Genomic DNA, 20608 nt, shown 5'->3' on the forward strand with positions numbered 1-20608 from the left:
CTCTGTGTCTCCCTCCCTCCCAGAGTGTGGGGCCGTGGGGTACCCGCTGAGGCTGTGCTGATGGGAGTTGGTTATGGATCCCTCGGGTGGCCAGTCCTGCTTGGAGGGGATGTGGCTTTTCACCCATGGGTCAGTGAGGGCAACTGCTTCTGCCAGGACGTGGCCTGGAACCGAGGCCAAGACTGCTCTGGGCCCTTGGGGAAGGCACACTGACAAGCTGAAGACTTGACAAAGCTTTGAAGAGAGCTTTGATCTCACTCTAGGGAGTGATCATTCCAAAATACGCACCTGCTCTCCTCTCTCAGGGCTCACAGCAGCCTCCCCCCCAGCTCTGTTTCTAGGCCCTGCTGACCCCAAGGCCACCTCCTGTGCCCCCTGCCTCCACTCTCAGTTCCATAAATGCTCTGTGCTCTTTACACTGCTTATCTGCGACTCGGCCCAGGCCCAAAGCCATTCTTCTATGCCTCACCCATTCCCCAAATGTGTCTAATTTTCACTGCAGTTACAGTTTCAAGATCACTTCCTCCAGGGAGTCCTTCTGGCTTGAGTCACAGTGTGTGGTTTCTTATAGAATTGTTTGTGTCTCTGAGGTAGGGGGGAAGCTTCCAGGGCATTCTGAGCCCCTCCTACCATAGAGCCCTGAATGGACCACTCTGTTATGGTTTGCTGAGGCTGGAGTCACAGCAGGGAAATATCTTGGGGTGGATGGTGGGTGGGATTTGTCTGCGCTTTCAGCCCTTTAGACTCTCTCCCCAGCACCTTAGATTTGGGGTGATAGACAAGGAAAGCCAGCAGGGTGGCTCATGGCTCCCAGAACCCCTCCAAGAGGAGAGGGTGAGGTATAAGTTCATAGAGGAGTTTTTCCACCCTGGCAGCAAGTTAGAATCACCTGGGGAGTAAAAACAAACAGATGCTTGAGCCCACTAACGGAGGATCTGTGACCTTGTCACCCAGATCCGCATCTGCACTGGGACAAGGCAGCTGGGAGGGCTGTCCGCAGGATCTCACGAGCACCTTCTGTCCTAGGAGACTGTCTACACCTACCTGCTGGATGGGGAGTCCCGGCTGGTGTGTGAGGACCCCCCCCACGAGCTGCCCCAGGAGGGGAAAGTCCGGTGAGCCATTCTGTACCCTATTGCGTCTCCTGCAATCAAGGATCTCAGGCCTGGGAGACCTTCCAAAGTCACCCAGTCTGACTTTCCCCAACTGCCCTTGACCTCAGCTTCCCTGCCAGCTGGGGTTCCTTGGCTGGGTCACTGACTCCCCATAGAGGGGAGAAGCAATGTCTTTTCTTGTGTTGTGTTGGGGCAGTGGACAGCACAGGGAAAGTGCCCACTGGTAGGGCACTTTTTCTTCTAGAAACCTAGAGAGCTCTTCTGAATTGCAGCAGCCTCCTCAGAGCCCAGTCTCAGAAGGTCGGGGCTACGGTTTATCATTAGACCCCCAGCAGTCTCTGAGAACTGTCGGGGAGGTTCTCACCGAATCACAGAATGCTGGACCTGTGGGAGCACATGGTGTGAACCTGGTGTCTGAGAGCTGGGAGAACAGAGACAGGTGTCCTGCTGTGGGTTCTGAGCCCGAGTGCCTGGGTTCAAATCCCACTTCCCTTTTACTAGCTGTATAACCTAGGGCAAGGCACTCAGCCTCTCTGGGCCTCAGGGTTCTTGTCTGTAAGTGGCAATAATGATTGGTTACTTATCTCATAGGGTTGTTTCGAGGATTAGATGAGTTTAACACAAGTAAAGCACTTAAAACTGCATCCATTAGAAACACTGTGTCTGGTTTTGTTTTTGTCGGGATGGAATGTTGGAATCCCTGACATGAGGCACAGCATGCTCGGGGCTCTGTGGTCCCCTGATACTTCTGAGCCTATTGAATTCCGTCTCCTTATCTTCCATCATGAGACGTGTCCAAGGCCACATACCTGGTGTGAGACAGAGCCAGGCCTGGGACACCGTCTCCTGGCCATTCAGGGGACAGTCAGGGGAAATGGAACTCGTCAGATGAGAAAGTGTTGACGGGCAGGAGTCCTGGTCCAGAGGAGGTCAAGCCGCAGAGGACATGGTCACTGCCTTCTCAGCACCGCAGGGCCAGCGTGGGCCCAGGGAGCATGAGGTCGGGAGCTGAGGGCTGAGTGGGTACCAGTCGGGGTGTTACTAGAAGGCAGCACTCCACTCCCCGGGGGACGGCTTTTCCTACAGGCCACGTCGTCCAGGAATATGGCTTTTTCAGGTAGTGGCTGAGGCCGGCAAGACACTCCCCTTTCACAGAGCTGGTGGAAAGAATTGCTGTTTGCGGCTGCTAGAGGTCCTGGTGCTGGGGATGCTGGTGGTCTTGAGGCCCCTTCCGGCACTTGGGACCCTGAATTCCAGGATGCTGGCCTCTTTCCAACCCTTCCGCCTGGGAGGAGCTGGTGCCTCTCCAACAACCCAGAGCCTTCTCACCTCCTGTTCTCCCATTTGGTTCCCCTAGGGGATGGGTGGCGGGTGACACTCTCCCCTCCAGCATCTCCTGACAACTCCTTCCCTCGAGGACTGTGTGAACCAAGCCAGCCGTGCCCCTCTCTGGTTGCCACCGTCCCATCTGTAAGATGGCAGGATAGGCCTGGCAGGTCTTCGGAATCTTAAGGAAAAGAATGCTTATTATATCCCCGTTCCTCCTCGGAGCCAGCAATCCTACTGCTAAGAGCTTTGCTTCATATGAGCTTGCTCCATCCAGGAAGTTTCCTCCAAGTGGCTGGGGAAGGCCTTCCTGGGAGAGGGACGCAGGACCATGGGCTCAGATGGCAGGAGGGGAGCATCCTGCTGGGTTTGCTCTGCCCCCTCTGGGCCCGAGAATGCTCCCCTGAGGCTTTCTGCTGTGAGGAGGGCTGGGAGGGGGTGTCTGCGGTCCAGGCATCTTGGAGAGGTCTCAGATCTTCTGCACCTCTCAGGATCCCCCAACCACCGCCCCCACCTTCGGACTCAGTAAAGCTTTTGCAAAAGATAAGGAAGGAAAAAAGGCAATTAAAAGTGAATATTCCAATGCAATTAGCCCAGAGTTCAGTGGAGTTGGGGAGGTGAGTACCTGCTGGGATACAGGGCTCAGAAATCCCAGGAAGAGGCTGGCAAGGGGCAAGAGGCTTGAGGCAGCCCCTATCCCAGGGACACAGAGATCAAAATTCATTCAGGCCAGCAAGGATTAGGGGTGAAGGTTTAGCTCAGTCCCCTCCTCTGAAATCTGTGCTCTGCCATACCCCTTGAGAAAAATACTTTCCTTCCGGCTTCAGTCTTTTTCTATAAAATGGGTGAGGCTGGGTACAGGGTCCTTCCAACAGTGACCCCTGTGATTCTGGCCCCAGCAGGAGACAGGGGAGCTGCCTCAGGCTAAGGTGGAGCCCGAGGCTCTGGCTGTGCCCAGTGGAGGGGGCACGGCTCCAGGAAACCCTGGAGGGCTGGCAGGGCTGGGAAAGGGCACAGGTGTGAATAGAGGTGGGGCATAAAGACAAATAAGGCCCCGGCAGGGAGAGGACAGGCTTAGCGCCCTGTGAGGGCGGCAGGGGAGACAATTCTGGGAGGGGTGGGGTGGGGAGGCCCTTCCTGCCACTGCCCCCTCCCCTCCGTGGGCTCGCAGGTGCCCAGTTTCATCCCCACGGTGTGTTTTGGGTTCCCTACCCCCTCGTGCTGGCTCACGCCCTCTTCTCCTGAGCGCAGTCCTTCCCTGTGCGGCTCCGTCTCAACCAGCCCCATTCCCCTGATCTCCTGAGGCCCAGCCGCAGGCGCTCTAGGAGGCCTGCTCCATAGTTGCCCCAGCACTAAGGAGGATCCGGTTTCCAGAAAAGGTGCCTGGGCCGTGGTGGCCTCCCTCAGGGATGGGTCTTTCCACCAGAAGAACCGTGGGCTGGGAGTCAGGAGACCTGGGATCCAGGAGGGTGTGGCTGCGACCCCCAGGCCAAGGAATCGCTCTGGGCCCCTGTGGGCTCCTGGGAGACAGCAAGATGGAACACTGCCGTGTGTGAGGGCTGGTCCAGCTCCGGATTCCAGGGGCTGGCGGGGAGAGCCTCCTGAGAGGCTGCCTGCAGGAGGGCCTTCCGGGAAATCTTCGTCTCCCTCACGCTGCTCCTTCAATCTCCCAGCCTATTTCAGGCCCCAGCCCTGCCGCCTTCCTCCTCTTATTGTGTCTCCTGCCATCTTGAAGCCTCTCATTACCGACTGCTGGTTGCAGCGAAGTCTGGGGCCTTTCAGCTGCCATGGGGACACCACGGCCCACAGCAGCCCAGCTGCTTGTCCCTCCGCTACCGTTTGGGGGTCCCAGGGCCCAACCTTGAGAAATTTCTTCCTCAGAGCTGACCTGGTCCTCTCACACTGCGGAATCTCTGTGTTTCTCTGATCTGTGTCAGGAACACAGGGAATAGTCTGTTCTCTGGAGGCCCCCATTCTGGCGGAGGGAAGAGGAAAGGGAAGGGGAGAGGAGGGTCCAGGTCTCGGCCTGAATCATAATTTGTCTCCAAGAGAGATGAAAAGTCAGAGCGACGTTGAGGCTCTGGGGGGTGGGGGGTAGGGGTAGGGTGCTCAGTAAGGGGGTGAGGCTCACCAAAGAAGGGGCTCAGAGGAGTGGAAGGGGGCCTGGGCACTCAGCTCTTTCCAGGCCATTGACCCTCCCAACAGAGAGCCTTTTTCTCTACTCTTGCCACTAAACAAATAATTGTTAAAGGGATGGAACCGTCATAAATTCCACGCCCGTTCCTCTCCCCACTCTGTGCCCATCTGTCTTTATCGTCACTGGGGCAGCCATGACCACCCAGGCACCAGGGCTGGGTCATTAGCCTGCAACCTGGACAGCTGGTCCCTGGGCGTGGAGTCCCCTCACCCCCACCATCAGCCTGGCAGCTGGGGTAGGAGGACGGAGGAGTCAGGTGGGGAGATGAGGCAGGGCAGAGGGTCCTAAGTTGAAGGAGGAACCACTGGGGTGTGAGTGTAAAGCCCCAACCCCCATCGGGGTTGGGAAGACTCAGCCTGGGCATTTTCCTTGGCCTTCCAGTCTGTGGGTGTCTTTAAAACCTCCAGGAGGACGACAGTTCTGGAAAGGGTGCAGCAGAGGAAAAGGGCTTGCCTGCATGGGCTGGGGTGAGCATGGCCTAGCACAGACCTGCCTGGGACTGTGGGATGTGGCCGGGCCGGGGAGGGCAGAGCAAGGTGCCAAGGTGTGAGGACTCCCGAGGGTTTAGGCCCCTTGGAGGCCCCCCAGTGCTCTGTGAGAGATCTGGGCTCAGTCAAGGTTGATCTGCCCCAGCCCAGCCTCTCCTCATTGGTCCTGGGACCACTGAGACTAGAGGCCCTCACTGCCAGGACCTTTCCAGTCTCTCAGATTCTCCCTCTCCAGTGAGAGTTTTACCCAGCAGCTAAACCAATCAGGCTGAAAGCAAACGTGACCTTCCCCTTCCCCTACTCAAGTCTGTCCTGAGGCTCCCACTGCTATCAGCATCATGCCTAGCTCCTCAGGGCCCTCTTCAGCCTTGCTCCCTGCTGTCCAGCCACACTCACCTCCTTGCAGTCAGGCCATCCAGCAGACACACGTTCTTTCTCTCCTCTGAGCCTCGACACATGCGGTTCCCCCTGCTTGCGCATCCCTTCCGGTCTGCCTTGATAACCTCTGCATGTTCTTTTTTTTCCTAAAGATTTTATTTTTTTACTTGACAGAGAGAGAAAGAGAGAGAGAGCACAAGCAGGGGGAGTGGCAGCCAGAGGAAGAGGGAGAGACAGGCCCCACAGAGCAGGGGGAGCCCAGTGCAGGACTCGATCCCAGGACCCCAGGATCATGACCCGAGCCGAAGGCCGTTGCTTAACCAACTGAGCCTCCCAGGCACCCACCTCTGCATGTTCTTTAGGACCCAACTCAGCATCGTGTCCTCCGGGAAGCCCTCTCTGACACTAATTCCATGCCAGACAGTTGTGAGAGATGCATGGGAGGTGATTCCCCCATTGGATGGGGGAGGTGAGGAAAAGGGAGGTAGCTAGGACAGTTTGTGGACAAGCTACAAGGGACCAGGTGGGTGGTTGTGCCTCTTTGTGTGGTGGAGAGAACAAGTCCAGGTTGGGACTGGCTGCCTTTGACTATGTCAGGGACACCCGGGACAGGCTTCCAGGAGGCCTTTGGGTATCAGGGGTCTAGAGCTCACGAGAGTGGGGCTGGAGAGTCATAGGGCCATGAGCACAGAGGAGGGAGTTTTGTGCAGAAGAAAGGCTAAAGGCAGACTCCTCTCTCAGGCTCCCGGGATGGGGTGGGGTGGGGTATGAGGCCAAGGCAGCTTCTGGTCTGCCCAGCGGGGTGGGAGGGTGCGAAAGGGGGAGCGAGGGATCTGGGGGATGAAGCTGCCGCGCTTACTGACCAGCAGCATAGAGACCAGCGCCACCTTGTGGTTGCCCAATAACCACACCACCGGAGGCCAAGTGGCTGGGTGGGTTCAACAAGAGGCGGTTTGGCTGAGGGTCACCAAGGCGGGCCCCTGCCCCCAGGAAGCCCCAGTCTTTAGCAATTTGGTCATCAGGAAACGTGGCTGCATTGCCCTCCTGCCCCCCCTAGATTCCTATTCCCTCCTGGGGTGTTTGGCACAGTTGGACAGCATGGAGCCTCACGGTCCAGGGTGTGAGGGGTGGAAGGTAGGAGACACCACTGGTTCTTGTAGATTCTGAATCAGGAGGCCAAGAGTGAATGGATCCAGTTCCAAATGCTGCATGACCTTTACCAAGATGCCCAGCCTCTTTGTCTTTGATTTCTCTAGAGGCTGTGATCTCCCGATCCGGAGACTTGGAGGCCAACCCCCTCTCTTTTCCTCATCTGGCCTTTGCTTGGCTCCCCTTAGTGACCCCACACGCACACACTGGAGTCCCAGCCCCCCAGGCTTCTCCTCTCATCAGGCCAGGCAGTTCCTACAAACACAATTAAGTGGAGGCAGCATGAGGGATGAGGAACCCAGGACAATTAATCATCGGGGAGGGACAGTTGGTGAAAAATCAGGCACTTAATTAAGCAGGAAGAGCTAGAGGCCAGGGGAAAGGTAGGTAGTATGTGTGGTGAGGGCAGATAGAAACTCATTCTTCCTATACCACCTCCCTTCTCTGCCCCTCCATCACACCTACGCCCATTCATACCAATCCCATTGGAAGCTTATACCCCCTCGGGTCTTTAGGAAGGTTTGAGCACACTAGTTAAAGAGTATGGGTTCTGGCGCCAACTGCCTGGGTCCAAATCCTGACTCTACCACTTATTAGCCATGGGACCTTGGATAGGTTCTTAACCTCCACCTGAAAATGGAAATAATGATAATATTGAATTCATGGGATTGTGGGGAATTCCGAGTTAAACTATATGCATTGCTTGGACTGTGCATGGCACATAGGGAATGTAGGATAAACTTTAGTTATGTCAACTACCTCTGGAGTGCTCCTACGATTAACACCACAAGTTGCTCTAGAATGTTTCCTTTTCCTTTTCATAGTTGACACGCAGTATTACACTACTTTCAGGTATATAGAATGGCTTTCTGAGGATGGAGATGGTTAGGATTCTACTCTCCTCCACACTCTTTCTCCCTGGGAGGCTCAGACAGGTAGATCACTTGCCCAAGGTTGAGTAGTAGCCACAGCAGGATTTAACATAGGCAGCCTAGCTCTGAGCCCTTGCTTTACTTGCTCTGGTGGACCCGCGCTGGGCCCCAGGGTTCCTGCAAGGGGCACCAGAGGCCAGACTGTGGCTGCCTGCCCATCTACATGGGGGGGCCAGGGTTCCCATCTCTTCTATTTGTGTCCTCCTCATGTCCACCCTATGGCAGGTCAAATTGTCTAGATCCTTGCAGATGTGCAGGGTCCGGCCTGCTGGGTGTCCCCAGGTCGGGGCCTGCTCCTTTTTGATCCAGAGACTGAGAGGTGGGAGGGTGTCCTCTTTTCAGAGAGGCTGTGCTGTCCCGGAAGCGGCTGGGCTGCAGCGGACTGGGCCCCGCGGACCTGCCGGGGAAGCCCTTGGCCAGGCTGGTGGCCCCACTGGCTCCTGACACCCAAGGTAAGGGCAGGGACCTGGGCAGGGGCAGGGGGGACTGTGCCCCTGCTCCCTAGATCACGTTGGCCTTCTATCCCTGTCTTCATCTCTGTCTCCTTCTTCCTCTTGCCCTGTGTCTCCAGCAATCCCTCCATCTAATTCTCTCTCTAAGGCGCTACTAACCTCTCTGAGCCTCAATTTCCTGATCTGTAAAATGGGCATGAGAGAACCTACCTTGAGGGGGTGTTTTGAGGAGGAGCAAATGAGATAACGCATGTTAAGGGCCTGCACGTACTAGGGCTCCGTGGCCAGTGGCCGCAGTGTGCTTGTGTCTATTGCTAGATGGCCTGCAGTGTTGTCATGCTCTCTGTCACTGTCTCTGTTTTTCCTTCCTTCCTCTCCACGCCCCCTGTCCGCCATGTCTCTCTGCCTCGTGTCTCAGTCTCTCTAGGTCTCTGTCCTCTGTCTCGATGTGGAAAATGCACAAGACTGGGAGTCAGGAGACCTGACTTGCTGTGTGATCTTGGGCAAGTCACTTCCCCTTTCTGGACCTCAGTTTCCCAATCTGTAAAATAGGGGTGCTCAGCCTTACCTGCTTCCTGCCCTCTCAGGGTTGCTGGGGGGGAGGCTCACAGAAGAGTTGTGAAGTGAGGGGGCTTCCTTCCATGCAGGGGACATTGCTGTGGTTGTTCTGTTGCTGCCTCAGGACCCCCTGTCTCTCTGGGTCTCTGGGTCTCTCTGTGTCTCTGTGCCAGCCTCTCTGTCTGTGTCTTTGTCTCCCTCCCTGGGGCTTGGCTCTGTATCTCTGAGCCTCATTGGCCCCGCAGGACCACCTCATTGCCCTCTCCCCCTCAGTGCTGGTCATGCCGCTGGTGGACAAGGAGGCTGGGGCTGTGGCAGCCGTCATCTTGGTAAGAACAGTGTGGGGTGGGATGGCGGGGAGAGGAACAAGGGAGGAACAGCGGATGGAGCCTGTCTGGGGTGTGTGTGTGTGTGTGTGTGTGTGTGTGTGTGTGTGTGTAGAGCAGCAAGCTGGGCTGGAGTGCGGGAATTGGGGGTCTGGGAGGAGTCTGGGCTTCTCCCACACCGCAGCCCTCCGCCCTACCTTGGATGGGCAGGACGAAGTCATCGGCCCAGTCAGCAACATTCAGAGACCTGTACAAGCTCCACTTGCACTTCTCAGCCCCATCAGAGCTATCGGCGCAACCCTGACCTTGCTTCCTCTTTGGCATCCTCCCCGCTGGGTTAGGGGCGGGGGACTGTGTCCACAGAAGGCCTGAGAGACCCCGAGGAAGGATGGATGGCCATGGCGCTGACAAATAGAGACAGTGTGGGAAGGCCAGTCAGATTCCCTTGGCTGGAGCTCAGGAGCATGAGAAGAGGCCCACCGGGAGGGGCTGCGGGGGAAACCTCCAGCCCCACGGCTGAGGCTGGCGCCGATGGGCGGGCTGCCTGGAGGGTGTGATGGAGGGGAAGGGGCTTCAGCGGCAAGGGGGGGCTGCGCTGCCTGAGACGGGGCGGAGTGGGGGGCGGGCAGTCAGGCTGGGAACCCAGGCCGGGCCTCCCCCTGCCCTCTGCTGCCCCCTGGCGGAGCTCACCGGCTTTCTGCGCCACGGGCAGGGCTTGGCGGAGCCTAGTGGGGCTGGTTCAGCCGCTCTTTCAGGCCCTTCTCCCATACAGAGGCGGGCGTTCAGGATCATTGTCCTGTCCTAGGAACCGAGGGTTGGCGCCCCCAAATGGCCATTGTTGGGGGTCGGCTTCACCGAGGCAGCCACAGCCTCAATAAGGCCCAGACCCGGGGACGCGGACAGATGAGGAGGGGGTCCTCGTGCGCCCGTGGGACTCCTCCCGAGCTCATTAAAACGGAATTAAAGGTTTCGGAGGCGCCTGACCTTTCCGGAGCTGCTGGCGGGGGAGGGCCGTGGGAATGGAGGGGGGAAGGGAGCGGCCGCGGGGAGAGGAGGGGAGAGGAGAGGAAGGGAGTGCTTGGCTTCGTCTCCTCGGCTCCCCATCTGCCTGACTGAGGGAGCCGCCGGCCCCTTGGTTTCTCCGGCAAGCTGCTCCCCCACCCCCAGCTTCTGTTCCCGCAGGGGACGGATCTGCTGTTGGCACAGAGTTCTCAGCGCCGCTTCCCTCCCTCTTTTGGTCCCAATCTGTGCCAGAGCTGGTGGCTTGGAAGAGGAGCAGGGCTAGGGGCAATGTGCAGAGGTGGGCAGTGGGAGGTGGTAACTCGGTTGCCCACTTCCGTTGAGGGAGGAGAGTCTGGGGGTGCCAGGTTCCTGAGAAGGATTTCCTGTGGCGGGGCGGTGAGGACCAGGTCAGAAGAGAAGCAGCTCTAGCAAGAGAAGGAGGACTTTTGGAGTTTGTTCATCTTGCGGGCAGGAGGATGTCTGGCATGACCGGGCTCACCTTGGCTCAGGTTGGGCCAGGGGTCCAGGCTTCTGCCTTCACCTGCAGGGAGAAAGGCCTGTGTGTATATGTGTGTTGTGTGATGCCGAGGGGGAGGGGGCTGACGTTACTTAAATTTAGCGCACTCTGGCAAAACCCTGCTCCGGGGACCCATCCATCTGGGTGCTGGGGCAGAGAGAGGAGTGGGACCCATTGGTGCCTTCTAGAAGCTCCATCTGGGGGAAAGCAGGCACAACCTCAGACTATCAGTGGCCAAATGAAATAAATGCTGCTAGCAGGTGCTCTGGTGGCAGAGGCTGGAGCCCCAAGGGGTGCCTCATAGTGGAGGCAGCATTTGATTGGGGCTTTGGGGCATAGGTAGGAGGTCGACAGGCACAGAAGGAAAAGGATATTCTAGGCGGAGCAAACAGCATGAGCCAAGGCAGGGTGGGGAGAAGGGTAGTTGGGAGAAGAGTGATCCCGGTGAGGCTGAGGTGTGGGGTGCACGCTGCTGAGCAAGATGCCACCTGGGGCTCTGGCTGCCAGGAGAGGGTCCTGACAACTAGCTGTCCACTTCCTCAAAGACCTGGGGCAGTTCTTCTTCTTCTTCTTTTTTTTTTTTTTCTTAAGAGCTCTTGAAATGTACTTAAATTATTCACAGCCTGCCTCTCCTCCAGGCCTGTGCCTCAGGTAGAAATGCACTTCCCCAGGACACCCCTCTCCCCGATGCATACACACCTGATAGATCCTGTGACCTGCTAGATCTCACATGCTTCCAGAGGCAGTGCAGGCAGCCCCTGACCTCCTAGCTGCAACCAGATCCTGAGGGCAGAGGGTACAAAGGATAAAGGGGGTGCCACAGGGCAGATATTTGGGGGAGGGCTGACTCACCAGCTCCAATCGCAACAAGCCCCATTCCTTTCTCTGAGTCTCTGTTCTCGGTATCCATTTATCCATCCTTCCATCTGTCCATCCATCCTCCCACCCATCCATCAATCGAAGACCTGTTTCTTGGGCATCACCAGGCATGGTGTGCTAGGTGCTGCAAACGGAGCAGGGACTGACCCCTGCCTTCACAGATCATGCAGTCTGGAGGGGTCGAGAGACAGACATCAAACAACTGAGCCAAATGAGGATAGAATTGCAAATGATAGAAAATGCTGGCAAGGAAACAGGGAGCCCTGCAAGGACTATTGGGGCCTGATGGACGCATGGTCTGTGGACTGCTCTCTGAGGACTATGCGGGCCAGGTGCAGGGCTGCGTGGCTGCGGGCTGGGCGTCTGCGGCTTGCCTCTCAAGGTGCCTTGATTGCAGATTCTTCGTGTGCAAAGAGTCTTTAGCTCTGTTCTTCAGTTCTGGGATGATAAGTCCCAGGAGTGGGCAGCCCCTGGTCTCTGGCATTTGATGCATGATTTGTGCCCATTCCTCCCTCTGGCTCTGCCAGCCACACCAGCTCCTTACATGAGGATGAGGTGTGCATGCCATTAGCCATGTTGAACTTGGTGAGGGTGAGGGGTGTGAGGGATGTGCTGGGCTTTCAACCCTCTCTGCAGCCCCAGTGCCCACTACTGAACTACTGAGTGTTCCCACTGGGCCCCAGACACACTCCCTGATTAGAAAGAGTAGGTGTGTGTTCCTGTGGATGAGCAAAAAGCCATGTGTGAGTGCTGGTGGTTGTATGTTTGCATATGGGGGGCAGGAGTGTGTGCATGGCTCTTGGATATGTGAATCCAAGTATCCTGTGTACAGGTATGAAAGTGCACACATGGATGGTATATCTGCTGTGCGTGTGGGTGTGTGGGTGTCTCTGAGTCCGGTACTGTACTCTGTGTGCTCACACGCCTGAGTAACTCCATGGGAAAGGGAGTGTATGGGCGGGTGCTGAGGGTTTTCAGGAGAGTGTGCACAAGCTGGGCGGGGATGGGCTGAGGCAGCCCAGGAGCTTGCACTGGGGTGGGATGGGGTCCAGTGGCTACAGGAGGACTTCCCTGTCTCCAGCCTGCTGAAGCTCTCATTCAGTCTCCCAGCTCTCTGTTGGCACCAGGCCGTATTGCCAACCCAGGAATTGGTTGTCCCCACAGCCCTAGTGGGGTCCCAATCTTCCCTTCTCCTGAGAGATGGGTCCAGGTGGAAGGAACAAGAAGGATGACCTCCCCCATCTACTAACGGTAAAATACCGACATGTTTACATAAGCCATACACAAATGAACCATGCCCCCAGCCTCTTTCAGCTCCCTGTCCTGTGGGAGTCCTAGATGGCGGCACTTCGTCCAGAGCTTAACCTTCAACACCATCTTTGGTCCAGAGATGCTGAAGTCTGCCATGGATCCCCAGTACAATGAAGCTAAAGTCCAATTCATTTGCCTTGCACTCAAGGTCCTTCCCCCTGTGGCCCCGTGGATCCTACCCCTGCCCTGGTCCTCCTATCTCCATGCCACCTCCTAGCCAGCCCTGCCAGGACAGCCCTGCCTGCAGCGTCCCCTCTCTTCAGGCTCCTCGTGTCCTCCCCGTACTTCAGTGCCAGTTCTTGAAGCCTCCCCAATGCCCCCACAACCCTTAGGTTCCCACCCACGCAGTCTGTCCTCTCCTACTTCCTCAGGTATGAGGTTCTGCACCCTACCAATTGCATCCCCCACTCCATCCGGCCCCAGCCAGACTGTGAGCTTTCCGAGAACCTGCTGGGCTCCTCCTCTCCATCTGCCCCAGGCAGGGGACCTAGAGCAGAGGTGGGCGGGGGCTGCTGCTTGGGAAGGGAGGATGAAGGAGGGACCCCAGTGCGGGCACGGTGGGGAGCCCTGAAGGTGGTGAGCAGCTCTGAGTAGGCACAGGAAGCTGGTGACGCAGGTGGGGAGCCTGGCTGGCAGGGCCTGCAGTGGGATCCCAAACTGCCACCCCCCACCCTCTCTCTCTCTCATTTTTCTTACCAAGCGCCCAAGCAGGGGTGGGGGAAAAGCCTTCACAAAGTATAGAAGATGGGCTAAGGGTATTCCTTGTGATTGACACAAGGACGTTGGAGAGGGACAGGATGATGGAGGTTGGGGGGTGGGAGGGCTGAAAGTGGGTCCGGAGAGGAGAAGGTACGGGCAGACAAGGGTTGGGAGTGGTTGGTGCTGTCCCGGACTCTGCCACCTTCTGCTGTGTGACCATGAGCAAGGCAATGCAACCTTTCCGGGCCTTGAACCATGCTCAGGGTGGAAGCTTGCCTTCTGGGCTGGTGAGAATCGCATACATGTGAGGCAAGCACTTTATCACTCCATTCATTCATTCACCCATCCTTCCTCCCAAGTTCTTTAGGCACAGCAGATGCATCATAAATGTTGAACCTCTTCCCTTACTGCAGACTCAGGGGCAGCTCAAACCGCAACTCTGAAATGATGGAGCTGGAGGCTGAGGCTAATACCACTGATTTCATAATCAGGGCCTAAGGGCTCCACGGGCTGGGAGATGGAAAGGGGTCCGAGGTCACCCCCCCTTCCCTCACTAGACACCTGGATTGTGCTATTGATGGGACAGTGTCTGCAAAGGCAGAGATCAGAAAACTTCTATTTCTTTGGATTAGCCCTAGAAGGCTTTTGGAGGAAGGGCTTTTCCCTGGAGCCGTCTGCTTGGTCAGAAGGATAGGCTTATCATTGAGGCCCGCAGACTGGAGTGTGTATGTGTCGGCGGGGACAGGTGTGTGCTGGGCATGGGACAGGAGGCTAGGGGATGTCCCAGCTGGTCCCCCTCTCATATTCCTTCAGGTGCACTGTGGCCAGCTGAGTGACAGTGAAGAGTGGAGCCTGCAGGCAGTGGAGAAGCATGTGAGTGGGGGTAGGGCCGTGGTAAGATGGGGGCTGCTGAAGACCCTGTTCACAACGGGTGGGAAGATGATCTGGCCGGGGAGCTGGACAGACCTGGGTTCCAATCCACCATCTTTGGGCTATGTGACCTTGAGCAAGTCACTTAACCTCTCTGAGCCGAAAGGGAGGATAAGGATAGCACTGACCTGCGTGTGGTACAGTGAGATCAGGCAAGTCAAATACCTGGTCAATACTTAGGAAGGACTATGTACTTCATGATATTGAGGCTCTTTCCTGAGATTTTATGATTTTGTGACTTTAACAAGGACTTAGAACTCCGCTGAGTGCTAGAGACACAAAAGAAATCTGACCCTGCCCTGTCTAGTAAGAGCCTGGGGGCTAGCAGGGGAGGCAAACCGTGTCCTTAGTTGTTCAAGGACGGAGGGACGCTCCTGGGGCAGTGGGAGCCCACAGGTGGGTGGAGCGCTAAGGGCTGAATTGTTTGGGACGGGGTGTGGCGAGGGGCACCGCAGGGCGAGGGAATGGTTTGCGCAAAGGCGAGGGTCCCGAGGCGGCGAGCGCCGTACAGGTGGGGCGAGTGACTCGCTGACCGCTCGGCTTGCCCCAGACCCTGGTGGCCCTGCGGAGGGTGCAGGCCCTGCAGCAGCGCGAGCCCGGCGCGGCCTCCGAAGCGGTCCAGAACCCCCCGGCGGGGGCGGCGGGAGACCAGAAGGGCGGCGTCGCGTACACCGACCAGGACCGGAAGATCCTGCAGCTGTGCGGTGAGGATCCCGCTGGGCCGGGGCCCCGGGCCCCGGGCAGGATCTAACCTGGAAGGGACGGGCCTAAGGGGTGGGGCGCACCCGGGATTGGGGGAGCCGGGGGGCAAGTGGAAGGGAGGTCTATGGGCCGGACCGGCAGGTGGAGCACCCTTGGGGGAGTCTATGCGCCTTCTGTCTGACCCGCGCCTCGCCACTGCAGGGGAACTCTACGACCTGGACGCCTCTTCCCTGCAGCTCAAAGTCCTCCAATACGTGAGTGCCCGTGCCTCTCCCCGAGGTGTTCCTCCAGGGCCCTAGGGCCCCGTGAGCCCCCCTTCTCATTCAGATTCCGGCGCCCCGCCCCCCTCCCCTCCTTCTACCTGAGGAGCCTCGGAGAGGCGAGAAGGTGGGGAGTGGGGGTGGCCCCAGACCCCGCGGTCAGGCCCTCTCTTCGTCCCCGCCTCTCAGCTGCAGCAGGAGACCCAGGCATCTCGCTGCTGCCTCCTGCTGGTGTCCGAGGACAACCTCCAGCTTTCCTGTAAGGTGAGGGCCCAGGTGCACTGTGGGGCGGAGCGGGGCGGGGGGGCCCCAGGTCTCCGAGGGGACCGGCCTTGCCCATCCTTTAACCGGTCCCGCCACTCTGCCCGTCAGGTCATTGGAGATAAAGTGCTGGAGGAGGAAACCAGCTTTCCGGTGAGTCCTCCATCCGGCCTTGGTGTTGGAGTCTGTGGGAGCAGTTAGGGCCAGCTAGGCGCTCCAGGGATCTTCCCAGAGAGACTGGGGTCTCTGCTAGAATCTCTTGGAATCTGATGGAATTATCTGGATCTCAGAATCTATTTAGAAATGTTATGAGAGATCACGAACAGGATCATGAACAGGATCCATTAAGAGAGATTTCTTAATCTATAGAAAGGCTTACTTGGGACCAGTTCATTTCTGTTGGAATATTTCTGGATCTGGCTCTCTTAGAATCTGTTGAGATCAATGAGAATCTTTGGAGTTTGCTTTTCTCTCTTCTAATTAGCGAAGACCTTAATATCATCCAAAGGGGATTCTGGTCAAGAGCAGACCTTCCCTCCACCCCACCTTCCACCCCCGCCGCCCCCCCCCCCCCCAGTGTTGACTTTATCCACTGTTTGGACTTGCTAAAGAAGTTGCTGAAACTTCCAGACTCAGGAGGGAGGTTGAGTCTGAGGTCCCCGGACCTTGGAGAAAGCTAAGCCCTGACTCAGCCTCTCCTCACTCCCCAGTTGACGACAGGACGCCTGGGCCGCGTGGTGGAAGATAAGAAGTCTATCCAGCTGAAAGATCTCACCTCTGTAAGCCATGGCCTGGCTGGACAAGGCACAGGGACAGAGTTTCTGGGAGAAGGGAGCCTGGGAATGGGGGAGACAAGCCCCAGGGACTTTCTCCCAAGCCACCCCACCGTGTGTAGTGTTTCCCATCCCCCAGGAGCCCCTCAGAGCCACCTGTTGCAGAGTGTGGTGGAGGGCTGGGCGACAGAAGCCCGCTCCCTCCCTCCGCCCTGCCTGACACACCTCCCCTTTGCAGGAGGATGTACAACAGCTGCAAAGCATGTTGGGCTGTGAGCTGCAGGCCATGCTCTGCGTCCCTGTCATCAGCCGGGCCACTGACCAGGTGGTGGCCTTGGCCTGCGCCTTCAACAAGCTCGGAGGAGGCTTGTGAGTCTTGGCGGGGTGACAGCAGGGGTGACAGGATCAGGAGGTGGAGCTGAGAGGCTGGGCAGGGCCCTGCTGGGGTGCCAGTGAGGGAAGGGCACCACACAGAGGACACCGTCCCGGCAGCGGTGGGCCAAATGGTTTGTTGATGCAAGAAACTAGGGGATTATGAAGGTGCCCTTGCAGCTGCTGCTGACTGAGACACAGGTCATTGGTGACTCTCTATCACCCTCTTTGGCTTATTTAAAGTCATGTTGAGGTCCAAGTGAGTTCCCCTTCTCTCTGTCCACTTCCTCCGGTTTGGATTACCCACTCGTAGAGTGCTGGCCTTTTCCCTACTTGCCATCACCCACTTTTGGCACTTCTGCTGGGAACTGCCTGACGGAGGGGTGGTGAGCCCTGGGATGGGGGAACTCTCTGGGACCCACAGGGCATCACTGCCACTGTGGACAGGGGCTAAAGGGAAGGGGTTGGGGGCTGGGCTAAGCTGAGGGACTTTAGAGACACTGACAGGGCAGCTGTCAGAATCATAGGAAACAGAGGGGTGGGCAAGGCAGAGTCAGGTAAAGAGGCTTAGGAAGCAATTCTCAAGAACTGCGGTCGGGTTTGGGGTCTAGAAGTGATATCATAGATAGATTTCATGTCCTACTCCAACTCACTACTTGGCAGGAGCGGCCTGCCATAGTGGGTTGAGTATGGAGATGAGTTGAGTGAGAAACAGTGGGGCGATTGGCGAGCCAGGGCTGCCCTGGGGGCAGGCTCAGTCTGTGAATACCACACTTGGTCCAGCTGCTCTAGCAGTGTGCCTGAGTCGTACAGGGAGGCAGGAACAGGCAGGTGAGGGGGCAGTCCTGATTCCAGGATGCAGAGATACTGACAAAATGCTGGGGTCCTGGAGCTCAAGCAAGCAGACTAGGCTTGAGGGCCTGGAGGTCCTGCAGAAAGTGGAGACTGGGGATGTTGGGACAATAGAGGTGTCAGAAGCCCAGGCACAGTGTCTGCAGGGGTGAGGCAGAGATCTGGGAGTCGTAGGCCTGAGTAGCAGGACCTGCCAGCACAGAGCTCTGTAGGCAGGTGGTTAGGCCTGGGGAAATGAAGATGGGGGTGAAGCAGAACCTGCTGAGGCAGGGAGGATGTGGGATCTGGCTCATCTGTGCTTGGCATCCTAGTGGTGGGAGCATTTGCACCATTCAGTAAGCACACGTTGGCCCCTACTGTGTCCAGCCGTGCACTGGTCAGGTGGCCTTGGAAAGAACCCTCGGAGGGGAGTGCAGAGGGAGGGGGTTCAGCAGGGGCTATGACCTCTGGCTGCTGGCTGGGGGACTGGGCACTGAGATGGCCCTAGACCTGGAGGAGAGGTGGCATCAGAAGGGAAATGAGATGGGGCTTGGTGACAGCTTTGTAGCCATCTCTGGGTCCCACATATTTCAGGGAGTGCTGAATGAGCGCATGCGCCAAGGTGGGGTTTAGCTCAGAGCAGTGACGGCAGACAAGCTGCCTGGAGCCCAGAGAACAGGGACTCCAGGGTCCCCTGAGCTGGGAGTGTGAGGGGGCTGGTGGCCAGGGCAGACGTAGAGTTAAAACGCTTAGCAAACACCTCCCATCTATCTCTCTGGCACCAGCTCTGCACTGGGTGACACAGTCATGGTCCCTGCCTTCGAGACTTGAAGTTTATTTTCAGGGCCAAGAGGGTGGAGGGTGGGAAAGGTATTCTAGGCAGAGTGAACAGTGTGGGGAAAGTGTGAAGGTGTGAAAGAGCCTGAGGTTTTCTCAGAATGATGAGGATCTCAGTCTGGCTTAGTATGAGAGACACCCAGAGATGAGGCGACAGAGGTGAATGGGACCAGACTGGGGCCTCACATGCCACGCTAGGGAAGCTGGGGAGATGACACAGGGTGGTAGGGGTAGGGATCTAGACCCAAAGCCTCGGGCAGCCAGCATGAGTGGGGGGGTACCCTGGCAGGGGAACGCTGAGACCATCCATAAAATGGGGAGAAGCCTAGGCATGGAGATCTGGGGGCTGAGAGAAGGTCTGGGGGCTATCTTGTCAGATGAGATCTGGCTCTGTGAGTAAGATGGCTCCTCCTCACAACCATGTTAGGATTTACGGCAGCACCAAATCCCGGCCTGCAGAGTTGGGAAGAGTAGGCCAGTGGCAGGAGCTGGACAAGACAGGGTAGTACCACTGCCCCTCCCCGAGGCTGGTGGCCTCTGGGGAGGACAATACCTAGCTCTGGCCCGGGGAAGTCTCTAGTCTGAGGGAGGAGACCTAGGCTCAGTCTGGATAAATCCGTAGTCAGTGGAAGGGGACATAGCTCTGGCTTCAAGAAACAATAGTTCAAGGAGGAAAACACATTTTGGTCCGAGGGGGATTAGAGCCTTCCCCTCAGAAAGCCCCCAGTCTGCGAGCAGCCCCGGCAGAGGGGAGTGCTGGTTAGCTGATGCGTCTCTGAGTCGACTTCCCGGGGAAATGGAAACAGGGAGAAACAGGAAGGCAAGTGTGCTGTCCACTGCCTCTCCGGTGACCCCTGCCACCTGCCCCAGGTTCACGGACCAGGATGAATGCGTGATCCAGCACTGCTTCCACTACACGAGCACGGTGCTCACCAGCACCCTGGCCTTCCAGAAGGAGCAAAAGCTCAAGTGTGAATGCCAGGTGAGTCACCTACTCTGAGCCTCCCTTGGAGACGGAGTCACCCGGCTATCAGCCCCAGAGCGTCACCCATAAGGGCAGAGGCCCTGTCTTTCTGGACTGATGGCCGTAAGTTAGCTACCTAGTGCCCTACAGGCTCCTGAAAGCGGGAGGTCAGTGGTTCCTCAGGCCAGCGCCGCGGGCTGCAGGCACTGTGTGCGATCGTCCTCTAGTGTTCAACTTGGGTACTACAGCAACGTCTGGGCCGCGGGAGCCCGAGGTGAAGGAGCATCTGGGGCTCAAGATTACTGTGCTCCTTCACCGGGGCTCTACTTCCCACCCTTCACTTGGTAGCCAAATGATGTAATTAGACCCTGCCAGTCCCCGGCCTGATCAGAGAGCCCTAGAGGAGGAATGAGAAGACCCTGGAGCAGTTGGAGGCAGAGGGCTGGAGAGGGTGACGCCTCTGCAACACCAACCCCTATGGTCTTCATTCTCCCCATTCCAGGCTCTTCTCCAAGTGGCAAAGAACCTCTTCACTCACCTGGGTGAGTGAACTGTCCTCCTCCGTGCCTGGCTGTGGGGTGGGAGAGGGGGCGGGCGTTTTGGGGAGCAGAGGAGAGAGGGCTTGGTCTGAGCACTCTAGCCTGGTCTCATCACTGCCCTCCGCGCTTCTCCCACCCACAGATGATGTCTCTGTCCTGCTCCAGGAGATCATCACAGAGGCCAGAAACCTCAGCAATGCTGAGATGTAAGCGAATCTACCTCAGGGTGGCACGAGAGAGGCCCCAGTTCTCAGTCCTCACCCCCTTTTTCCTTTTCCCTCTATTTCCCCCTCCACTGCCTTCTTGAGGGACCCTGTCATGTTTTGTGTGATCCTTTATTTCATGCCTGTGTCCCTCACTAGTAACGTCCAATGACAGCAGAGGCGGGGCCCGCTTTTCTGTCCGTGGGTCCCCAGTGGGTCCTAACACAGTCCCTGGCACACAGTAGGCGCTACAAGGGGGGGGGGGGGGAATCACTGGGATGAATTAATGTCTGGAGTCAGCCCGCGCTCCGGAGCGTCTCATAACGGAGCACTCCTTCCAGCCTTCAGAAATCTGGGCTTTGCCCTAAGTCCTGAGACGTGGGGGTGGTCGGAGAGGAGTGTCAGGGCCCTGTGGACCAAGGCTGTCTCCCCACAGCTGCTCCGTGTTCCTGCTGGATCAGAATGAGCTGGTGGCCAAGGTGTTCGACGGGGGTGTGGTGGATGACGAGGTGAGGCACGGACGCGCGGAGGGCGTGTGTGTGGCCGTAGTCCGGGGCACGGGCAGCAGGCGGGACAGTCGATGGTCCGCTCTGTGGCCGGCCGCTAA

The 20608-nt window shown here is 57.5% G+C and overlaps 1 protein-coding gene across 3 annotated transcripts in view; it reads left to right on the plus strand.

Annotated features, from left to right (window-relative positions):
• PDE2A (phosphodiesterase 2A) overlaps positions 1–20608 on the plus strand; it is a 91068-nt gene that overhangs the window by 62441 nt on the left and 8019 nt on the right. For all 3 annotated transcript variants that reach the window (XM_027580599.2, XM_027580598.2, XM_027580600.1), the window contains 14 exons: positions 1027–1115; positions 7928–8037; positions 8869–8924; positions 14143–14202; positions 14810–14963; positions 15163–15215; positions 15411–15485; positions 15594–15635; positions 16193–16261; positions 16494–16624; positions 19166–19277; positions 19762–19801; positions 19941–20004; positions 20438–20510. In XM_027580599.2, the coding sequence (XP_027436400.1) occupies positions 1027–1115; positions 7928–8037; positions 8869–8924; positions 14143–14202; positions 14810–14963; positions 15163–15215; positions 15411–15485; positions 15594–15635; positions 16193–16261; positions 16494–16624; positions 19166–19277; positions 19762–19801; positions 19941–20004; positions 20438–20510 (1128 nt within the window). The remainder of the gene's footprint in view (positions 1–1026; positions 1116–7927; positions 8038–8868; positions 8925–14142; positions 14203–14809; positions 14964–15162; positions 15216–15410; positions 15486–15593; positions 15636–16192; positions 16262–16493; positions 16625–19165; positions 19278–19761; positions 19802–19940; positions 20005–20437; positions 20511–20608) is intronic.

The sequence above is a fragment of the Zalophus californianus genome, chromosome 11, assembly GCF_009762305.2.
Source record: "Zalophus californianus isolate mZalCal1 chromosome 11, mZalCal1.pri.v2, whole genome shotgun sequence".
Taxonomy (NCBI): domain Eukaryota; kingdom Metazoa; phylum Chordata; class Mammalia; order Carnivora; family Otariidae; genus Zalophus; species Zalophus californianus.